General features: G+C 38.8%; 1 protein-coding gene across 1 annotated transcript; it reads right to left on the bottom strand.

The window, feature by feature from the left end:
- Window positions 1-1004: 1004 nt before the first annotated feature.
- On the bottom strand, window positions 1005-19828 carry PI4K2B (phosphatidylinositol 4-kinase type 2 beta; the record flags this gene model as incomplete). The annotated part of the gene is made up of 10 exons (XM_084266969.1): window positions 1005-1531; window positions 3438-3497; window positions 4540-4673; window positions 6976-7075; window positions 7536-7599; window positions 8053-8210; window positions 9491-9622; window positions 9963-10163; window positions 15103-15251; window positions 19540-19828. The coding sequence occupies 10 exons, from the start codon at window positions 19826-19828 to the stop codon at window positions 1358-1360; spliced, it is 1461 nt and encodes a 486-aa protein (XP_084123095.1). The 3' UTR covers window positions 1005-1357.
- Window positions 19829-23291: the final 3463 nt, after the last annotated feature.

Genomic DNA, 23291 nt, shown 5'->3' with positions numbered 1-23291 from the left:
AGATCATAAAGGTGGTCATTTCATTATTCTGAACCGCACCAGACAGTGAGTCTTACAGTTAAGGCTGAAACATTTCAGGTACTCGCTGACATGCTACATTAATATTTACATCCACTCAAAATTATACAAAATACAAGCTTTTTTTTTTCTTCCTAGTTCAACAGTATTGCTTAGAATTACAAAATACAGCAACGTCTGAAATACTGAAGGCTTCATAAAAGCAGCAGGGTTTTTTCTCCCATTCCCAGTCTTTAACTGTCCAGAAAATTACTAAAATAAAAATATTTACCATGTCCAAGGTATCAGTAAAAAGCTAGAAACATAAATGCAAATGGCAACTGGCAGAGGCGCAGGACATTGCTAAGGGCACAATAAGAAGTCTCTGTGCTTAACATAGTATAGTCTTTTTGTCAAAAAAATATCGGTGTGTTTAAATAGAAATTTTGAAGGCAGACTGGCGTTGTGACAGTGCTTCTGTCATTAATAGTGCAGGTGATGACCAATGAACACAGGTACACACACAGCAAAACAAGCCTGTAACAACACGGTGCAATTCCTTCCTTGAGATGGGTCCAAAAGATATATCACAATTTTCCATACATGTGTTTAAATACACTAGTTTTAAAAGCTACAGGTGAAATTTCAACCTCTGAAATGTAGACTCAGTTTATTTTGTCACAGTAGGAACTGTGTGTACTTACTCGGGTTGAATTTTGCCAAATCTAACTATATAACTATTTCTGGTCCCCCTGTGCAAAAAAAAAAAAAGCCACTTGGAAATTTTTCCCCTTCTCCCTTTCACTTGTTTGTCAAGAAGAGACTGATTTTATTTTTAAATTAATTTTTTCTTTAGTACTTTTCTACTAACTAGCCTATGAAAATATATAAACCACTTAATAACCAGGAAGAAGGTCCAACAAAAAAGCATTTTCACAATCAAAGATAACATTCTGAACTTTCTTTAAAGACCATATAAAAAGAAATTAAGAATGTATAGGTTCTCACATTTATATTAACAAAAAAAATTCTGTTGTATTCAAAAGTAGTTTTTCAGCATATGCAAACTGTGCACCTTTCTTTATTCGGCAGATACTTCAGAATACATTAATTTAGCCTATAAAAATACAATATAGACAAGTTCTTCTCATTCCCTGACATAAGAATTCACGATTTTGAGACAAAAATTGTAAACTTTTTATTACATTCAAAATACATTTCTTAAGTCTTTAGAATTTAGGTTCTGAGGTGTCGGCAGTCAGAGCTCTTGGTATACAGCAGAAGTATGTTATTGCAGAGCCTTTATACAGAAGTAGCTTTACAAGTTAAGAGAAACTCAGTCTTCCATGTGTTTTTGTTGCTACCAGGAGGAAAAGAAAGGCTTTCTGCTATGAAAGGTCTGCGTGAACGTGTTACTCAGATGAACGATTCGGCCCTGACTTCCAGTGCCACTTCGTTCCACAATCACACGTGGCATCTGAACAAGCTGAATGGGACTTTTTTCATCCTTTAATGCCTGAGTAAGGTTTAGTATCTAAAATAGTAAAAGCACGTAACATGAGGGCACAGAAATAAAACTGTGAACAACAGGCTTACAGATTTAGGTCTCACTCCTAGATTCTGTAGAAAGGACTGTGCTGACAAATCATTTTTAAAAGATAAAATATTTCTACTTGCAATAGAGTATTTGGTAACATTATGACATCCTACTGGTGACTGTCCTTCTAGTCTTTTCTTGAATATTTCACTCAACCCCCCCTGAATTTTTTGAATATTTCAAAGACAAAAATCTAAGAACATTTTAAATTTAGCCCATCTTAATAGCATCATAACATTAATAAAACCACCTTGACAGTTTTTCGCACTGTTTACTGCAATTTGTCTCTTCCAGTAACTCTACCTGACATTTATATTTTCTAGTATCTAAGGCAATCCTTTGTAGATACCTGTTACCTGGTTGCTCAGTCTCTTATGTTCTTGAGACAATTGTTTATATTGGGTTTGAAACGCTTCCCAATATTTTTCCCTTGCTTCACAAAAATATGCCTCTAACTACTTTTAGTACCTTGATTTAAAGATTTTTGCCCCCTACATGCAAGACTGATTTCAGCCTCCTTATCTTTATCAACTAGATTCTCCTTTTTCCAATTCTTAAAAGTTTTCATCTTTAAGGGTGTATTTACAGATTTTTGGATATCCTGCAAATTTATCTTAACTGAATGAATCCTGCCAAAACCAAGGCAACAAGTTAATTTTCTTCCCAGCAGCTGTTTGGTGCCGTGTTTTGGATTTAGGATGAGAACAACATTGAAACACACTGACATTTTAGTTGTTGCCAAGCAGTCCAAGACTTCTCAGCTTCTCATACTGACCTGCCAATGGTAAGATGGGGGTTGCCCAAGAAGCTGTGAGGGAACACAGCCAGGACAGCTGACCCATACTGGCCAAAGGGGTATTCCATACCATATGATGTCATATTATGTATATAACTGGGGAGCTGACCAGGCTTAGGAACTAGCTGAGCACTGGCTTCAGTTGGTGAGCAATTATATCAGTTGTATATTATTTTATCATCATTATTGTTATTATTCTCTTCCTTTTCTGTCCTATTAAACTGTTTTTATCTCAACCCCTGAGATTTACCCCTTTTTTATTTTCTTTCCCATTCCACTGGGGGAAAGTGGGGAGGGAGGGCATGTAAATGGCTGTGTGGTTGTTTTAGCAAGTATGGGGAAATGAGACTATTAAAATTTATCTAGTGTGATTCCCTTATGTTTTCAGAAATCACTTTTACGCTGACACTAAATACAAAATTTGTTCTTAGCTGAAGCTTGTTTTCCAGTATATCACACCAGTCTTAATTTTAAAACAGCAAGAACATGGAGAAACCCTTCTCCTCTCTTGTCTTAGTGTTAAAAAAAAATTATCAAATTTCTAATCTGAAAGTAGCTGGATTGGTTCCAATATGGTTCTGACATTTGTGAGAATAAAGAAGCTTTATTACCTAATATTGATTTTCTTGCAAGAGGTTTTTTAATTGTCAAGTTAGTGCTCCAAAAACAAGTTCACATTTATTTTAACAACACTGCGCACCAAATTTTTAGTCTAAATTTATGACTCTTTCATTTTTAAAATGCCATCTAATATATAGGTATTATGTCCTCCCCCTATCCTCCACAAAAACAATAAAACCCAATTACACTATTTAAGAAAATATTCTGCTATAAAAATCTTTTAGAGAAATCAGTATACACTTTCTGCTGTCTCATTTATATGCAAATAAGAACAAACTAGAAAGATATCTAGCCTTGCTTTCTCAGATCAAAATACCTTTAAGTGTCCTTCAATTTTAACAGGAGTCTGGTTTTTGTAGCTCTAAAAAAACAGTTGAGAATGATGACAAAATACATAACCAAAAGCGTAAAAAAAAGTGGTCTTACCTGGCCCCTCATAACGGACATTTGGTTTTCAAAAGTAGCCTTGTCAAATCCTTTATCAGTCTTTAATAAAGAAAAACAAACAGTTATTATAGGAAGCAACCCATTTATTTGTAGCTATACACTCAGCATGCCAATTCATCAATTTCACAATACACACAGTCATATTTACAACAGTACAGAAATTTGGGAAGCTTCATCCACGAAAAGGTCTACTTATCACAGCAAGTTTACGTATGTGAAAATGAAGGATGTTCCACATCAAAGTAAAATACATCAGTGGATATTACTTCAGGGCATCAGTAGGTAGGTTTAATACCATCATATAATGGTATTAATGTTACACTACTCTTTCTCACCTTTTCCCTGCAAGAGAATACTTACTCTATCAGATTTAGAAAATATTTCAACTTCTACTGGGTTGGACAGACAACCCATTTTGAATACAACTGAATCACTGACGAAAATATTACAAACTTGTTTCAGGATCCAGTTTTGACCTTACAGCTGCATTTTCTTAAAGTTTAAATTTTCCATTTCTTTAAATCTGATCATTTGGATCATTTCACCCGAACATCTAACACAACTATATATGAAATGTTTCACAGAAGGCCACACCTTCACATGCCAGCATTGTAGTAGAGTTTCAGCATCTTTAAAATAAGTTTTACTTACTTTAAACACGATCAAGATTTCAGCATCAACTTCACACGATAGATGTGTGTGAAATTAAGTATACAAAGGGTATGCAGGTACTTTAAGTTACATTAAATACATTGTTTCCTCAAGTTGCTACAGTTTATATCTTGACTGTATATACACAACACAAGTATGTTAAAGCATTTTAACAGACTCATGAATAAAAGTTAACTAGTTTTAATTATTATGCAAATAAAAACTGAGCTGGTTATTATCAAATACCCACATTAGTGTCAGAGTTTCCTCTTAATTATATAAACCCTTTCCACCATATGAGTGTTAGAGCTGAAATAGCACAAGATCATGAGATACAGGAGTTAAATTCATTAAAAGCAAAGCCATCTAACTGTTCTATTGCAGGTATTGGCAGTTTTAGTAACGCCCAATTCAAAGAAGCAAATTTCACCTTAAATAGTTCATAAAGATCTTCACAAAGGTCCTGTACGAAGTTCATATCAGAGATGCGAGGAAGAACTAAATCTCTGGTCTCCTGAGAGAAAGGAACTTTTGCTTGGGGCAGCCAAGCCCAGTGAAAGGGATCTAATGCAGAAAAACAGTACATTTACCAATTAACTGTGGGTAATAATGAATTTTTCAAGTGCTTACCACTGGTACCGTACCCTGGTGCCCACAGGTAGCTCTCACTCACACACCACTTTCCATAGCACTGTTACCCCATATACCACTTCTGGCTACAGTTACAAAAGCAGTTTTGCAGCTGACTTTGCCTTCTTTCCAAACAGTGAAAGTACAAAAGTAAAACATATTCCAAGAGCTCTGTGTTCTTATCTTGGGGACCCCAGAGCTTGACATAGTACTCCAGGGAGGTGTCATGAGAGCAGACCAGACAAAGAATCACCTCTCTTGACCTGCTGGCCATGCTTCTTTTGATGCAGCCCAGGATGCAGTTGGCTTTCTTGTAAGCGCCCATTGCCAGGTCACATTGACCTTCTCGTACACCAACACCCCCAGTCCTTCTCCTCAGGGCTGCTCTCCATCCATTCTCTACTGAGCCTGTCTTTGTGCTTGGGATTGCTCTGATCCATGTGCAGGACCTTGCACTTGGCCTTGTTGAACCACTCACTGCCCTTCCCTCATCTTCTGAACTACTCATCACTAAAAGCTATCTAGTCAGTCAAGCACAATTTGTCCTTGGTAAATCCAAACAGTTTCCTCATCACCTCCTTGTTCTTAGTATGCTTGAATACAGCTTCCACAAGCATCGCACAAACTTCATGGGGACTGAGGTTAGGCTGGCTACCCCCCATCATTCCTTGTACTCTGCATTTCTCCTGCCTGAAGATGGATGTAAGACCTTCTCCTAGTCATCAGCATCCTCCCACATTACTACAGTCTTTCAAGGGCGATGAGAAAACCTCACAATGACATCAGCCAGCCCCTCACTACGTTTCCTAGATATCCTATATACCCAACATGTATGTCCATTCTGCTTCAGTGCTCCCTTTCTTCTGCTTTGGGTACCAACTCATTCCAAGGGGCTCTGTTTATGAGCTCTGAGACATAACAGCAAAGCAAAAGTTACAAGTAATAACTGAGGCAAAATCTGCATTGAGTAACTTGTCCTTTCTTAGGCCTTTTGTCTTAAGGTCTTTGCTGCACTTTTCAGTCCTACTTCTCACTTCTGACTTACTTAAGCCTTTCCTGTTACCTTTCATGTCCTCTATTAGCTTTACTCCAGCTGAGCTTTGATTTTCCTTGGACGAAGCCTCTACTTTTCCAGGATAGTGTCTCTTTGCTTTTTTTTTTTTTTTTTTAATGCACTTAATTTTTGTGTCCCAGTTCAGTCAGGAGTTCCCTGTCCATCTATGCTAGTCCAACTACCAACTTCCTGCCTTTCTGATAGTCTGTTCTCTGGTTTTCAGGTTATCCTTGACAATCAACTAGCTCTAGTCATCAAGAAACACTCCCTACTCCTGAAGAGCCTGCAATTTTAAGAAACATTATGCTTCAAGTTTACCTTTACAGAATTGTCACACAATTGTCCAGCTGCAAAAGAATTCTAAAGGATCATCCAAATTTACTACTTTTGATGCTGAAGTAAAAGATTGTATAAAATAAGCAATAACTGTCATGTCTCTAGAGCAGCCACAAAAGTGACTGTAGCCAAGACGTATGTAGGACAGTGACTGAGTATCAAATTATACAGAGACTATATGGAGCTCTGGGTGGGGTAATTACCTAGCCTTTTGACAGCAAAAGTAGCCCACACTTAACTGCCATAATTACCTGATTGGCTAATAGTCAGCAGATATAATTTTAAACCCTTTTGGGCACTTCCCACTGAACTATCAGAAACAATCTAGCTTTAACAGTAATACCAATTTTCAGTCTAACTAATGATTAGCTTCTATTAAGCAAGCTAAAAGCTCAGAACAAGTATGTATAGCATGTAACTTGTCTACCTGTTCACCTACAACTGTACCCTTTGTTTGGAAATAGAATTTGACCATTACAGAGACAACCTGCATATCCCTGCACTCAAGTAATTTTCCACTATGGCTTTCAAGAAAACACAGGAAAAACACATTGCTTTTCTCCAACTCCACCTCAGTCTATTTACATAGAGCAGCATGCTGATGAATACTCATGTATTAACATTGCTTAAAAGTGTCAGAGTAAAAAAATATGAACAAGGATTAAATCACATGTGCCACTGCAAAAAATGGCATTTATTGCCAACTTTCTGAAGAAGGCTACATTATTTAAAAAGCCAATGTGTAATTACAGCGAGGATTCTTAGTAGAACAGCACAAATTTAAAAAAGGACTTATTTGGAAGTTACTATCCCAAAAGGAAGAGAGCTGAAAAATGCAGTACTTACATGCCCTCCACTCATCAGGATGCTTAAAAGGAAATGCTAAACCATTGTCAATTGCAGCAATTTTAATAGTAGATTCTTTAGTTACAGTCCACTGGCTATCCTACAGAAGGAATATTTCAAAAATAAGGAATATTTATGTGCTTACAAAAATAGTGAAATACATTAAAAATACTAAACATACTTTCTAGCTTTACTGCTTAAAGTCAACATATAATTCTTACTCTACCACCATTTAAAAGACGCCCTTCCATCAAGTACAAGGCAAACAGAGCACAAATAGCTGAAGCAGTGTGCTTGAGCAACACTGGGCAGTTACTCTCATTATTATTGCCCAAGCTAATAAAGAAAAAAAACCCCACCACAACAATAAAAAGAACTTCTACCACTGTTCTAGCCAGACTATTCTAATCCAAATAGCTTGTCCATTCACTTAGCCTAGAATAATTCACAGTTATCATATTCCATGAGATCATGCATTATGGTTAAAGCCATGCACTTACTCCCCTGCAAGACCGAGTTACAACTTAAAAAACGTAAGTTCCAGCATACAACTTTCTTACCTTATCTGACAGATCAAGTCCATCATCTTGTTTTTCATATCTGACTAACCAGTTATCATTACCTCTGTCTTTAAACAGGAAAATGCATGTCACAACACATCATTTATAAAGAAGTCATATCTAAAGTCATATATGATGACTAATATCGTAAATTGTGACTTTACAAAAGGAGTCAGTCAAAACTGTTTAAAACTCTTTCTATCACAATACATGTGGCATAGATTTACTGACATGTTTGAGGCAATCAAGTTAGTGGAAAGACCACAAATTTACCAAATTTTCTTAGGTATGTATTACTGCTTTAGTTTCCCCAGTTGGCTGAATATACAGCAAAATATCCAGAAAGCTGAGAGAAGCTATTTTTGCTCATTTTAAGCAGAGAGATGGGTTGTAGTGTGCACTTTTTCTTGGGAAAAAGACTGTCAGAAACAGCAGCCAGAATCACTTACTTTTTAAGTTTGTTTCAACACCAATGGGGAAAGACGCTCTCTAGCTAGACACACGGACACACTAATACATACCTGTATTTCTGATTACATAATCCAAGATAACCAATCTTTCAAACTGTGACTGAAATTCTTTCCTTGTGTTCTCAGGTAAAGGATCAGTTTCAAACTTCCTGAGCCAGTAGTCAGCTTCCTTATAACCTTCAACAAACAGCTGGAAGGAGCCAACCTGAAACATTAAAAACCTGCCTTTGGAAAATGCACTTGTGCAGGACATGTAACTGATCTTAATATTAACAGAAAAACTTATTATATACTTTCAAAGTTCAGAACACAGAAAGCATGACTTTTTAAAAAATTAAGAGTTTTCATTTCTACATTATAAAAGGAGATTCAAATCATTAGGGGGTTTTGCTTTGGTTTTGATATTTGTTTAAACACTCACTGAGTTTACCAGGAATAAAATGCAGCCCGATAGCTCAACATAAATGAGCTCTCAGTATTACAAGCAATATTTGAAACAAAGAGAAATAAACATCTATTCCCTTCTTCATTGGAAAGGAGCTCATAGGAAAAATCACAAAAATTACATGAGAAAAATCTCCATGGCTGAAAAGCTTTACAGCTCATTGATGAGAACAGTAGCATTAATTTATTGATCAAGACAGACACTTTTTGCACGAAAATGGCTGAAATGCATTTCCCAAAAAAGTCCAAGGAATAAAACACAGGTGGCATAGGCACCATATGCATAGGCAACAGCAAAGGTGCTCAAGATTAAAACTCTTCACTCATCTTCACGAAGTGAAATGCAGATAGATGCATATGTGTGGAGATGTGGACAAACAGATAGCATGTGGAACAACCACGCTGATAGAGGCTTGCATAACTGTCACATGGATCAAAATTGCTGGGAACTGACACAAGTGGATTATGTAAGCTTTCCATAACTTGTGTGATATTGTCCATAACACTGCGGTGATATTTTAGGGATACAATAAGGCACGGAAGCTGTGAGGTTTTAGTCAGTGGAGTACCGCACACAAGACAAAAAGAGGGTAGGAAAAACACAGCAACAGGATATTTAAAAGAATAACAGGAGAAAAAAAGATTTAGGAAAAATGAAAGTAGTAAAACACATGTGGGGAATAAACAATTAGACAATATAAAAACAGAACACTGAGGGTAATACACTAAACAGTCAAGAAAAAACCCAACATTGAGAGATGTACAATTTTTAACATGCTATTCCTCCAGCAGAAAGCTAGACTGCAGACTGATACCAAAAGTGGCAAGATTATTAAAGTAGTTCAAATGAAGGAACCATGTAGCAGAGTATACAAATATCACTGTTTCTTTGCAGAGTCTATTAAACCAGTCATTCGGAGATAGTTCTCAAGAATTAACTAGGTTTATCTTCTATTGTTGAAGTTACCCACAATTTCTTTTCTAATTCAAAGGTTTATGTAAGAAGCAGGAACTGCATAAATCACTTATTTTTCATCTTACCTTAGGAGGTAGTCCAATTCGATTAAATTTTTTAGCAACTTTTGGCACTTTCTCTAAAGCATATTTTTTTCCTCTTGACTTTGCACGATCTATTGCACTGTAATTAAAGGTCTCACTGACAAGCCAGACAACCTTAAAACAAGAAAGTTAAAACACACAGCTCAGAAATCCTTATTACAGCGATTACAAAAAAAGACATGAAACACAAAGCATAAAAAAATAAAGTTAGAAACTGAAGTGGTTCCAAAGAAGAGATTTAATTGAGATCACAAACCTGTCCCTTAAAAGAAAAATCACAGTCATTATTTCTACACCAAACCACTGTGCCTTTGCGCTTCCAGTAGTTTATACATGACTTGGGAATAATGCATGGTATACAAGGATTTCTTTACAACTACAGTCCAGAGACTGAGAAATCTATCACTATTTTTTTTTTTTTGGCGTTCAGTATTTGATGTATTTTAACTTTTACCTTAGTTTTAGGTACCACACCTAGCCCCAGCTTGTCATCCACAAGATAGGCACCAGCTTCAGAGAGGTATCCCTGATTTGGAACGAGGCAGCCTCTGCCAAAGCAGCAAGGACAACAAACTTTGTGAAAATATTTGGTCCATTTTGGATTTAGATGTCCATAAGGCTCTTCAGATTTTGGTTTGAACACTCCGATAATTTTCTAGGATAAATAATATAAAATTAAACCATGAATGCTTTGAGTTTCAAAAGACTAAAATTATTTTTAAAACTAGTTATTTGAAAGTACTGTTTAGAGACTCCATGTTGCATTTTACATTTGCTCTTTTTAGATGATGAAATTGAAAGTTTATTTGGAATACCATTCATTTTTTCATCAAACGCTTGTCTAGAAGTAGTACAAATTCAAAATAAGCTCTTCATAAGAGAAAAATTAAAAGCAGCTAACTTCCATTAATTTTTCAAAATCAGAGGACCACATTGTAGAATATACTTTATATCCTAAGTTCGAATGCATCAAAGTATTCTGCACTTCGCAGTTCCAAAAATTATGTCCTTTACCTCTGCTGAGATTCCTCAACAGAAAAGCTGACAGTGGTTCCACTATCAGCCACCATTTATGTTGCAGACATAGAACCACAGGTTTGTGTAGGTTGGAAAACACCTTTAAGATCACCGAGTCCAACTGTAAGTGTAGCACAGCCAAGTCTACCACTAAACCACATCCCCAATTGTCACAACTACACGTCTTTTCGATACCTCCAGTGATGGTGACTCAGCCACTTCTCTCAACAGTCTGTTTCAATGCTCACAATTCTTCTGGTTAAGAAATTTTTTCTAATACCCAATCTAACACCTCCCTGCCCCCATGCAGTAAAGCTTAAAATTACGCAGATTACTGTGTCCACCTTTGGACATTATGCTTCAAGAAATCTGATAAACCGGAGAAAGGTGGAAAATCAATGAGACTAAGTATAAAAAATATGAATAATGAAAGACTGTAAATAGAGGGATAGTTTAGCCCAAGAGAAAAAGGAGCACATTATGTAATAGGTTGCTATAGAGAAAAAAGAAACAATACATTTAATGTTAGGGAGCCAAGAAGTGATAAGCTTAAATCCCACCAAATAAGTTGCAAAGAAAAAACCCTTTTGAACCTGAAGAGTGGCTTAAGACTGGAACAGGATGCCACTAACAGCTGATGGATGTCTAACCTGTTAAGACAATCCTGCTCCACACCACACACATTAAATAGATGATTTCTCAAGGTGCCTCCTACACAATTCTATATTTGTTAACCTCACACCGCAGGATTATTACCACACTAAAATATACAGCCTTCCAATTAACTGTGATAAACTTTAGTCTAGTGCATAAAGTCCATAGAAGGACAACAGTTCCAGTAAAATGTTGTATTCATTCTCACAGGACTATGGTAAGTAAAATCGAATTCTTATCTAATATTTTTTAAGAACAACTGTCTAGGAAGCATTGTTCACATATTAGTATTTTACTGAATTCTTCTTAAAAAAAAGTGAACACTGGCTCTTGTTGCACCAACACTTAAAGCTGATTTACACTCATGTCATAAACAAGTTTGCTGGCAGTCAGAAACTAGCATTCTGCTTCAGTAACTGCTGATACAACTACATTAGGAAGAGGACCTGACTACTTGCTCTAGCTCCTAGAGAATTTTCACCCACTTTCTTCACGGCAACTTAACTATGGAGAATTTGTTTCATTCAGTTTGCAAACAGATTACACAGAAGACTAGGCATTAGTTGTATCACCTGTCTTGTTCATCTATTGATTCATTCCCATCAACTACAGGAAAGTAAGTTATGAACTCTCACTATTTACATTCATCCTGTAAAATAAGCTTACTATCAAAAGGGGCAAAAAAATTATTATAATTCTCTTATTTTCAATATGCTGTTACCAGTGATTCTTAGGTTACATTCAAAATCATGAACAAGTTCTATCTATACAGTTGCACAGACACAATTCAATTTAGACCCACACAAAAGACTGCACTTAGAATAAATATACTATGCAACATGAAAGGCCAGGATGCTCTCTGAACGGTTTACTTCTTTTTTAAACCACAACACTTTGGAAACTGAATTTACTTGGCATACTAGTCCAGTCAAAATTCTAATACTAGGTTTAGAATTGCTAAGAAGTTATTTGATTTTTTCCTACTGAGTCATGGGTACCTACCTGTTCAAAACAAAGCTAGCAGCTTTTCATTTCCCGGAAACAGAGTGGTATGTTTGGTAGTATGTGCCACACCATTAATTATCTGGCTCTTCTGAAACACTCTTTGGACAATACTTCCTCCAAACTGCTCATTTTAAAAAGGAGCTTCGCTCATTCCATTACTTGTCTGGCCCGTACTGTACTATCAAATCTAGATACAGTTCTCAAGGTTTCACTGAAGTTAGATTTTGCTGAGCCACTGCTGTTGGGGACCAGAGTAGAACCAAAAAGCTCAGTATGTACACAATCTACCAAGGCTGGTCTTAATTTGGCAAATTCCAATGGCATTACCAATTAACCAACAGCTAAACTGCCAAATACATGTTGCAGAATAGTTTTCAGCAGACACAATGTCTTTTATTTCACTGGTTACACAACGAACCACAAATGCAGACATATTCAAAACTTCAGCAATACTGCTGTTTAAGTACTCAGCTGCTTCATATCAGTATGCAATCACGCCAAGAAATGCAAAGTTACTGATTTTAATTAGGCATTTTAATTATATCTTTCTGGTAGACCCAAATCAGTGAGTAAGATGACCTAATGGAAACAGGTTATTTTACCGGCAATTGGTATTAGCATGGGTAAGCACTTCAGAAACTGACCAGTAAGAAGGCTTAGCACATCTAATACGCTCTTTCCCAGCATAAGGAAGAGAGTATTACTCAAGTAGAGTAGGAGAAAGCAAGTCACAAAACTGGTCTGAAGCAGAATGATGCAATACTCTGTCAACCAGGATGTGAAATCCATTCTATGAATGGGAGTTACAGTATTGACAATATGAAGTTGTGTCTGACTTTTAATATGGATAACATATAGATAAGCTCTAAATTTAGTGCAAAGAATAAAAGCAAAATTGAAAGTCAGCTAGGAACTCAGTATCATTATTGCCACAGTCCCCTGTTGGAAAACAGTTTGATATTTTGCAATGGGATTTTCAGGCCCACGTAAAAAAAAAAAGGTGATATTTTAGTCTTCATTTCTCTAAATGCTTACATTCAAATAAACCACTTGCATGAAAGGGGAGGGCAAGTCACTACTAAGAACTTAACTAGGAACAAAAGCAACTCTTCACTGCAAAACAGAAGTAAAACCAACCAGAAAATCACCACATGAGAAACAAGGAAATAAGGAGCTCTGTTCAAAATACTACGGTTACAAACACGATGTGTAAATACTCTCTCATTAGCCCATGGCACAGTGAGTCTCAGCCATTTGCTAGTCACTAAAAAGCCTGGAAAATCAATCTGGAGAAGTTACAGACAAAACAGATTTGCATATATGAAAATCCAGAAAAAGTATAACTTTTCTTTCCCTACTATATTTCTCTACTGATTTTCTAACAATTTAAGACCTTGAATGCACAACATTAAGAAAAATAAAAACCCCAAACACTTAAGCAGTTTTAAAGAGTTTTTAGCATAATACTTTAGAATACTCTTTAGACACATCGTGCACTGAACTTTTTAAAAAGTATTGGTTTAAACCAGTATTTGGTTATACAGATTACTTTTCCTTTTGCATACTAATGACTGTAAAAAAACCTGTATGAAGTTTGACTCTGTATATGTAAGCACACAGTCTGGATATGCACAAGGAACTGAACTACTGAAGTAGGGAAGTTTAAGAAGTCTGTCCAATGAAACTTTGAACAACGGTTTTCATATTAACAACATTGTATGTGACAGTAAGAGTCCACAAAGTGATTAAAGAATAACTTGAAAGGGTAGTTCTGGCACTCTCTATATCAAAAATAAATTCATAAGCTTATTGAGTCAGGTAACTAGTGCAAAAATCACTCATTCAATAACGCATAAAGACTATAATCAGAAAAGCAGTGTTAAAACAAACCAAACAAAGTGGCAAACCAGGAATATATTTTCTAATCATGAACAATATCAATAAAAGCTAAAACAAAAAAACTTCCAAAATCAATTAAAAAAGACTGTTTTGGGAATGCAGGGAAGAGCAACAAGTCTTCCATGTGTACTGAAAGCCTTATCACTTAAAGTGTTACAACTTCCATGTCCAACACACTGGTATCTTTGGGACTAACAAACAGCTAAAACTACCCAAGACCAGAAGACTGTTGACTGAGCTAAAAATCAAATCAGACATGGCAAATCAAAGGTTGGGAGTCCACTTTTTTGGCACAGGTCAGTAAGCAGACAAAGTATTTTTTATTTAAAGAAAACATCTTTAAAGCATGTCTGAAATAATTTTGTCTTACTAAGTAATGCAAACTAAATGTTGCTTTTCAAGCAAGATATTCACGTAACTGTTACTTCACTGTCTCAAAGTAACCATAGGACACCTGTTTGAGGATCAGTGTTCAAAGCACCGTTTACCACTAAGGGAAAGGAAATCATATCTTCAGGTTAAAGATTCAATAGACATGTGAAAAGGTACATTTGTTTATATCACTCTTGCCCATCTACCAACTGTATAGGAGGAAAGAGATATAACCAAAATTAAAGACTGGAAACAAAAACATAGACCTGGCTAATGAAACCTAAACACAATACCCAAAATCGGAAGCTCACTTGTGTCAAAAATCAATTAAAACAGAGAGAACAAAACATCAGATTCTACACAGAGAAATTCCTGAATTGTTACTTGCTTATATGAATTTCTCACAAATGTTAAAGAGGCCCTTTCATTTTTTCCCATATTTATTTGAGGGAGGTCATTCAGAACATACTTAGCCTATGCCACAAATCGACATGTTTACTTGCACTGATTTTTTCCAATGCAGATTTTCACATACTATAACTTGCTTAATAACTTATTTAAATAGAAATTAATTTAATTAGAATTTTAAAGTTCCCACTTTAAACTCATCGCTGACAGTGCCTCTAACTTCACAGTAATGTACTTACCCCTTTTGGATCCTTGGCAAAGTAACTCCCACTGGATCCTTGAGAGATTCTTTCTGGAAAAACTCCACATTCTATAGCTTGTTCTGCTTTCAGAATAATTTCTGCAAACTCTGGATCATCTAAAAATATATTCATATCAGCAGTATGTCCTGTATGCCCAGAAAAATAAAATGAAAAAAAGCAATCTTAGTTTTAATTATTTGTACTAGGAATTAACAACAGCATAAGTAAACACAATGAAAAGCTAACAGCCTTCCCTCCCTGCTTACGTCCATCCAATAGCAGGCTGAAAAATCTGGTTCATTAAATCAGTGCAAGTTTTCCCACTGATTAACTCCCATATAGCTTTTTGTTTAACATAAATCAGACAAATCTGCAACTAACTTGAAACTACCATTGCAAAATGGTTACACTTTTGAATGTGGGGTGGTGGTTTAAATTTTTTTTATTTACTTAAGGAAGCCTATTTAAAAAACCCAAACCCTTCCAAACCATATCTGTAAAAAAAAGGCTAAAGATTTTGCACACAATTTTTACTAATATTTGTGTGTCCTTTTGTAGAGAAAGCTATCTGAAATAAAACTGTTCACTACCCACTATTAGAATGGTATCATACCGTTCACTTAACAGCTTGGCTAACACACATTCATCATCTGCTAAGACAACCAGGATATTCACAAAACAGTCCGCTACAAGTAGTGCTGACAGGTGGCACCCATATCTGACTGAAGTACTGCATACCATCACCATCCCAACATTAAAACACTGTCACCTCCTTGTAGAATTTCTTTGCATACCAAAAGATCAGCTCTATGCAGGCATACAGTCAAACTCTGTGACTCCATGCAAACGTTCAGAAAGGTGACTAGAAAACAAGCTGCCAAGATTTAACTCCTCTAACGCTCTTTCAACTTTTCCAAATTATTTCTTAGCAAGTTTTGAAACTGTGGATTTACTGTTACAGCTAGGATTATTCCATGTCCTTATGGAGTACATCTTAATGGGTCTGTGCATTCGGGCTTATTTCTGCATTAAGAAAAAGCTACATTATTCTAAATTAAACATTCACAGATAAAGTTGCTTTGTTCCCATTTCAGCACTTGAAGAAACGCAAGATCACACATATTCTCTCCTCCAGAATAAGTGGCAGAGAATTAATTCAGAAAAGATACTCCTAAAGAGCTGATGGATAGCCAAATGAAAAAAAACACCCTCTTTATGATTTGGAACACCTTTTTGTATCATAGGACAATGCTTCATGTTTTCTGGAACATAACTACTTGTTTATATGAATTTCTCACAAATAACACCATGGCTTCCCAACAAAAGCAACTAAAAACCATAAAACATAAGAAAACCTTATTATAATTTAGCAACAGGAAGACAAATCTTAAAACTAGTAACAGCTCGTTCTTAAGGATAAACAAGTACAGCCCACTGGATCAGAATCTGTGAGGCTACTTGGCCAATACTTCTGCAATAAAATACATTTTAAGACTCTGATTAGCCCTGCTGGTCCCAATAAATAAATTTCACAGAGTCAGCCACCAAGAAAGAAGGAAAGGGCTGCAAAATATCCCTCTCACAAAGTACCTGAGTTACAGAAATAAACCAAAAACCCACAACACACTTGGAATAGGTGGATCTTACTCCATACTCAAACCTCAGCTATCAGTACACAAGAAACATATCACATCATACAGCTGAGCTGCAGCTACTACCTGTATTTGTCAGTGAAAGCAAAATCAGGGCTGTGCATTATACTGTTACCAAACAAAGCACAACACCCATGTGAAGTTGCTCTGCATGTTAATCTTCCGGATGAAAAGGATGTGCAAATGAACTTTCTATCACAGCGACTGGTGGTGTGTACACAGAAGACAACTTTCTGAGAGGTGACTTCCTAATTTCTGTACGTTCATTCCAGAATCTAAAATCATAAGAAACCTCACTGTCTCGAGGAAATTCTTCAATGGTGCCTTTTCTATGTTCAAGGTAACTGCAGGAGAAATATATTCAATTAAAAAAAAAAACAACAAATTTAAACCAAACCACGTTATGCTGTGTGCTCAAGGAATAGGAAATTAAGTTTTAAAACTTATGACTCATTTTTGTTACTGTGCTACTGTAAAGTCTTCTTTTACCACAGTTACGCTGCAATAAAAAATACAGTCTGAAAACAAGGAAACTGTTAGTTTTAAGGATTTTCCTTTCAGTTTATTAACACTCTCCATATGAAAATAAGCCATTTTAATTGAAGCTAGTATTTGCTGAAGGTGGTGGTACTTTGAGTTGCTTTTTTTCTTCAAAAATTATTCTAATCAAGTTTTCCACTATGAAAGCGTTATGGTCATAACTTACTCCCAGTACAGTCTCCAAATTTAGGATTATAACTAATCCAAGGGGGTATTTTTCTTGCAAGGGCTCTTGAAAACTACTTTCCTCATTAAACTCCCACTCAGGAGACCAAGGCTCACACACAGAGCCCAACTACCAAGCTCAGTAACTATTTTCAAATTAATTTGGATAAGGCCTAAGGCTGTACAGCTGCTATGTTTGAATGATGAAGATGTGCCAAAGGAGATACAAATGCTAACATCTCTGTATACATCTCAACCTGTTCTTCCATCAAGTTAACATAAACTATCCTAAATCACATTGCAAGATTAACACCTATGACCTTCTTAAATACTAAACTGCCTTTGTATTATTTTAACATTAACATAATTAGAAGGCAGTCCATTCAAGCAATTCCATCTTTTTCTATTGTCTCATATTCTGACCATAACTCCATTATGAAAACATTGGCCATGTTGCAGTAACACGCCTGAATAACATCTGTTGCATGTTTGTTCCACCAGACACATGAAACAACCCTATACCTTCAAGTATTTAGACACACAGAAAAGGTAAGTACAAGAAAACAAAAAGAGAAGATGAGATGCTGGGATCAGACACAGTTCTGAGATTTTCTTACAGGCTATTGGGGCAGAGCCCAAGAAGTACTTTGCATTCATCACCCTAATTGACCCAGTAGTGAAAGACCGGGGCTCTAGTCTCCATTCTGAAGCATTAACTACTATGTTTTGTTAAAAACACTGTCTCGTTAACACATACTGTTGGAAAAGGCAGAACTCAAACATTTTCACGTTTACATTAAGGTCTGATCTATGCTTGAGATCACTGGTTAAAAGAAGGGAATTATACTTTATTAACGGTTAAAGGGTACACTGGCAAAAGTTTTCTGTGACCAGTAAAAAAAAGTTACTAGTATAACTTATTTTGCTCAAGTTGACGGGATTTATGTTCGATTTTTTAAAAGAAAATGTTATTGCTGCAAAAGAAAAAAAAAATTACCAGTCTCTGGGAAAAAAATCTTGTAATTACAACAGCAAATGCTTTTGAGTGATAAAAGTCCAGATTTCCACAGGTAAACCTTTCCTAGATCTGTTTCCTACATCTATTTACACAATTGCACAAAATAAAACCATTTTAAAGTCTAATGAAAAAAGGAAGCAATACACACTGTGTAGTTTATCATCTTGTCCATGTATGTGCAATTAGATAATGACTATGGTTATGGTGCTTTTTCACATTCATAAGTTCTTGCATTCCTGAATTTTCACATCACACTTCCTTCTCTTTTCAAGATTAGATTTCAAAATATGGAAAGCGGGTATTTTTTTATGAAAACTGAAAATATGACAAAAATAGTCCACGCTTAAGCCTCTTACTACGCGTGATGGTGTAAAGAAGTGAACATATGGTTGGAGCAAAGAACAGATATGGAGTAATGTTGGGTAGTTTTACAGGAAGAAAGAAGGGGTTCACAAGCAAGTAACTGCTGGGATAGGCGAGACAAATAGAAAACTTGTCAGGTTTCGCCAAGCGTTACGTTAGCAGCAGCCAGTCCCACCACAGAACAGTCTGTGAAACACGCAAAGCCAGAAGCTACACAAAATATGACAGCAACAAACAAAGCAAAGCCCAACAAAACAGAAAACAGAGAACAAGGAGTAACAGTGGAGCCACTCATGAAGATGTAAATGAGTTCGTGCAGTCCTGCACACAAAGACAAAGCCGTTAAATTTCGAGCTATTCACAGCACTTTCACTTAGAAGAGCCCATGTGCCGAGCAAAGGCAACGCACCTCTGCCCCTGGCTGCTAACATGCCTCCGGATAAAAGGCCTGTAAGAAGCTCCCTACGAGACAGGAACACCTCAAGAAGACAGGCGGCAAGGCACAGCAAGCGTACTTTAGTCCCTACAGGCGTTTTTCTCGCCTCGCTGGCAGGACAGGGCAGGCACTACCGTTCTCCCCCGGAGACACCCCAGCAGCCTAACCTGGGCAGCCCCCGAGCCTCGCTGGCGCCCCCCCGCAGGTCCCCTCTGCGTTCAGCCGAGCCCGGCGGGAGAGGCGGCGGCCCCGGGCCATACCTGCGGCGGCGCGGGGCTCCTTGTCCCAGGCGGCGCACCCTCGGCGGCCGCGACCGGTACCCGACGCCCGCAGGAGAGGCTCGTCCTCTCCATCCCCCTCAGGCTCCGAGCCCTCCTCACCCGAGTCTTCTTCCTCCTCCTCGAGCCCCAACTCCCCACACAGCCTCACAGCCCCGCCGGGGGCAGCTTTCACCCCGTGCGGCCCCGGCCGGGGCGGCCCTGCCTGAGGCGCCGGCTCCGCGAGGAGCAGCAGCCGCTCATCGGGCTCCTCAGCAGCCGGCTCCGCCATGGGCGGCCGGGAGCCGATCGCGGTGGGAGGCGCCGCCGGCCGGACTCAGACCCCGGCACCACAGCCCATGGCGCTCTCAGCCGCCACAGCAACTCCGCGGCCACGGCTCCTGTCACGGCCTTGCGCATGCGCGCGGCACCGGCACCCCGCCCCGCCGGCGCTACCTGCCTTAAAGGGGCCGCGACCCCAGCAGCGGCACCGGGGTGGCTCCACGGCCCTGGACTGTGCGGAGGCCTCCGCAGCAGGTCGTGTGTTTGAGCGGCGAGACATCGGGCGTAGGAGGGGGCGATGAGGGCTCCGAAGTCTTTTCCGGGCCATCTACCAGTCATGGGGCCAAGGATTTTTGCCTCACGGCAGAACTGTACTGAGGGAAGCAGAGAGTTGGTACGAGGTGGCTGTCCTAGGCCAGCCAGGAGGGGGGAAATCCTGCTGGTTTGAGTGTTGGGTCAGCATCAGATACCAGCATCAGCTGGCATTGGTCAGCAGATAGTATAGGACAGCTTAAGCGTGGCATGAGCTGCTCAGTGTTCCTCTGGGAAATCACAGAATCATCGGGGTTGGGAGGGACCTCAAGAGATCATCCGGACCAACCCCCCTGCCAAAGCAGGTTCCCTAGGACAGAAATCACAGCTACAGACCTCCACACTTGGATTTTCACTGCAAGCCATTTAACAAAAACACCCCTGAAACTGTCTATTTCTGTCTGAAACAGGCCTGTCTCCTGGCCACCACTTTCCATTAGCCAGCTGCTCTCCCTCACCATGCTTTAAAAGACGTTGTTTTACACCATCATGGTAATTTCCAAAAAATAAGCCTAAAAATAATGTGAGAACAATATGAATATATTATTCCATTACTTCCATGTTCCCACTACTGTTCTTGTGTTATTAGCTGGAAGAAAGAGAATACAACTGTAACGCCAACAGGTGCATCAGGTTTTGATTTGGATGTCTTCTCCCACACCTCTCTATTGTATCAAGGAGGAGGCTCAAAGGCCTTGGTGAAATACGGGAGAAAGATACAGGTACAAAGTGCTTGTATAGAACTGGGATTCTGGATTGTACTGGGAGCAAATCAGTTCTCAGCCAAAACAGTAATTGCACATATTTCATATTGATTATTTCCATGATTCTTCATGGTATACGGATTCGTTCAGTACATTACCTGGATAACAGAAAGAAAATCACTTTCCTTGGTTACTGACAAAATAAAACCTTACTGAAATGCTTGACTTGTGTTTGTTTTGTCTCAGGTTACCTACCCATCAGCCAATGGACTTTGGAACTACTTTGAGTGTCATTTACCTACCTGAGCATTAATACCTGCAACATTCGATAAAATCTCTTCACCCTTGCGTTTCTGTTTCCACTCCTTTCTGTTAGAAGTGAACATATTCAGTCAACTGTGACTCCAGATGAATAGCTGTTTTATGCCCAGTAAATGAGTATATGAAGTTTATGGGTACTGGATGTAATTTTCTGTACAGAAAATTATACCGATGTTAATTCCTGTGTGAAGCAAACAAAAAGATCAGACTAAAATGGGAGAAGACCACTAAAGAACTCTGCATCTCCCTTCAGCTACGTTAGTTACGAGTGAGTTGTGACTGTCTCAAGAACATTCTGTCAAACAGTTAATCCCTAAGTTCCCCAAAAGGCTGAAAGTTCTTTCTTTTGAATAAACTAATGAAGAAATATGTAATTAGTTACTTATTCTGGTTTAGGGATTCATCTACACACGCTACTGTATGCCTAAATGCAGTTAACTCAGTTTTTATGTTCTAGTCCAATGAGAATCCTGTAACTTGCTTACAGGCCTTGAACTACTGAAGCCTTTACATCACATCAATCTCCAATAGTGCAGAGTTCAAACGCTATGACAGCTCATAATTAAACAAAATACACATCATCATCATCATCATAGTTATTAAGAAACTATTAATTTTATTTCTGAGTAGCTAATGCTCTCAATTAGCCACCTGGTTTAAAATTACTAACAATTAAATCATGCAAATAAATTGGATCATTTTGCTCACGCTAACACTTTTGTGTCTGTCCTTCTAATGCACATAGCATACCTCGTTATCTGTTTGTAATATGTATCTACGAACTACGTCCAAACATTTGAGTGGGAGAAACAGGAGGGAAAAAAACCACAATTCACTCACAATCGTGCACTTTTAGCTTTAGGTGAGCGCCCTCTTGTGATATTTAAAAATATAGAACAAGATGAACGGCTGCTCAGTATTTCGAAAGTAACATCCACACCCACCACACATCCTAACAAACGAGATGCAGGACAATTCAGCGTGCAAAACGCTTTTCTGTTCAGAAGGACTAAGAAAACGTGTTTTATATATATATATAATATGTATATTATATATATATAATATATATATATATAATCTGAGCCAACAATTCAAATAAGCGCAAGAAATTACTGTCAGAATGCCTGAAAGACCATAATCTGGCTAATCAAGCCTACAGAAAGTCAGTTGACCCGAGTCTGGTTAAAAGCGAACGCTGGAACAAACACACTTAACATACCTCTTCAAGTTTTGCACTCGCTAATGGGTATTCTAGGAAGGCCGGGGGTGATCTGCCAGCCCCACGGCTGCCTGAGTGCAGTGGACAGTGCAGGCAGCCGGGTGCTTAAGTACCCTGAGGAGCCACTTGTGCTCCAGGTGAGCGTCCATCTGATGAGGCTTCGTGGGCAGCCCCTGGTAAGGGTACAAATGCCTGGCCCAGATTTCTTGTATTTTTTGTATTAAAAAAAAACAGCAAAAGATAGAAAGAAAGCAAATTGCGTCCCTCCCTTGCCCTGGTGGGTAGGCCGGGCTGCAGGCACAGCAAGCGAGCAGCCTGCTGTATTTGCAGACCTTTGCTGACAGGAACGCTGCCCGGAGCAAAAGGTGCTGCACCGACAGGAAGCTTAATGGGACTTATGTGGCTGTTCCTAACGGCCTAATGCTTCTTCGAGGGGGAGGGGAATAAAACCAACCCAGAAATGGTTTCTTCATAGACAAGAAGTCTGGTGTGCGGTGGGCTCAGCCCCCTCACGGAGGAATGCTGCCGACTGGGACTGCCTGTGGAGGGCCGACCCTGAGCGCGGGAAACGGAGGGACACAAGGGCGGCCGGGGCAAAGGCCGTCGTGGGCCTTCACCCGCTTTACCTCTATCAGCGGGCAGCCCAGCGCTCCACCCAAAGGTCGGAACCTACGCCGAGGCCGCCGCTACCAAGCGCTCCCTTTCATCCAACAGCCTACAGCTGCGCGCCCCAGCCCATCCCCTCTGAGGGGAGGAACCCCCGCGCTCCCTGGCGGCGCATGCGCCATACCTCAGCCCGCCCTCACCGGCGGGAACTGGCTTGCGCGTAGGTGGCCCGCTCGGGCGTTGTGTATCGGCGCTGAGGACGAGCGGCGGCTGGGGTCTGCGCTGCCGGGAGTCCCGGCGCCTCCTGCCCC

The sequence above is a fragment of the Gallinula chloropus genome (genome assembly GCF_964237585.1).
Source record: "Gallinula chloropus genome assembly, chromosome: 7".
NCBI classification, from domain to species: Eukaryota; Metazoa; Chordata; class Aves; order Gruiformes; family Rallidae; genus Gallinula; species Gallinula chloropus.
This window is presented reverse-complemented; position numbering and strand designations above follow the sequence as displayed.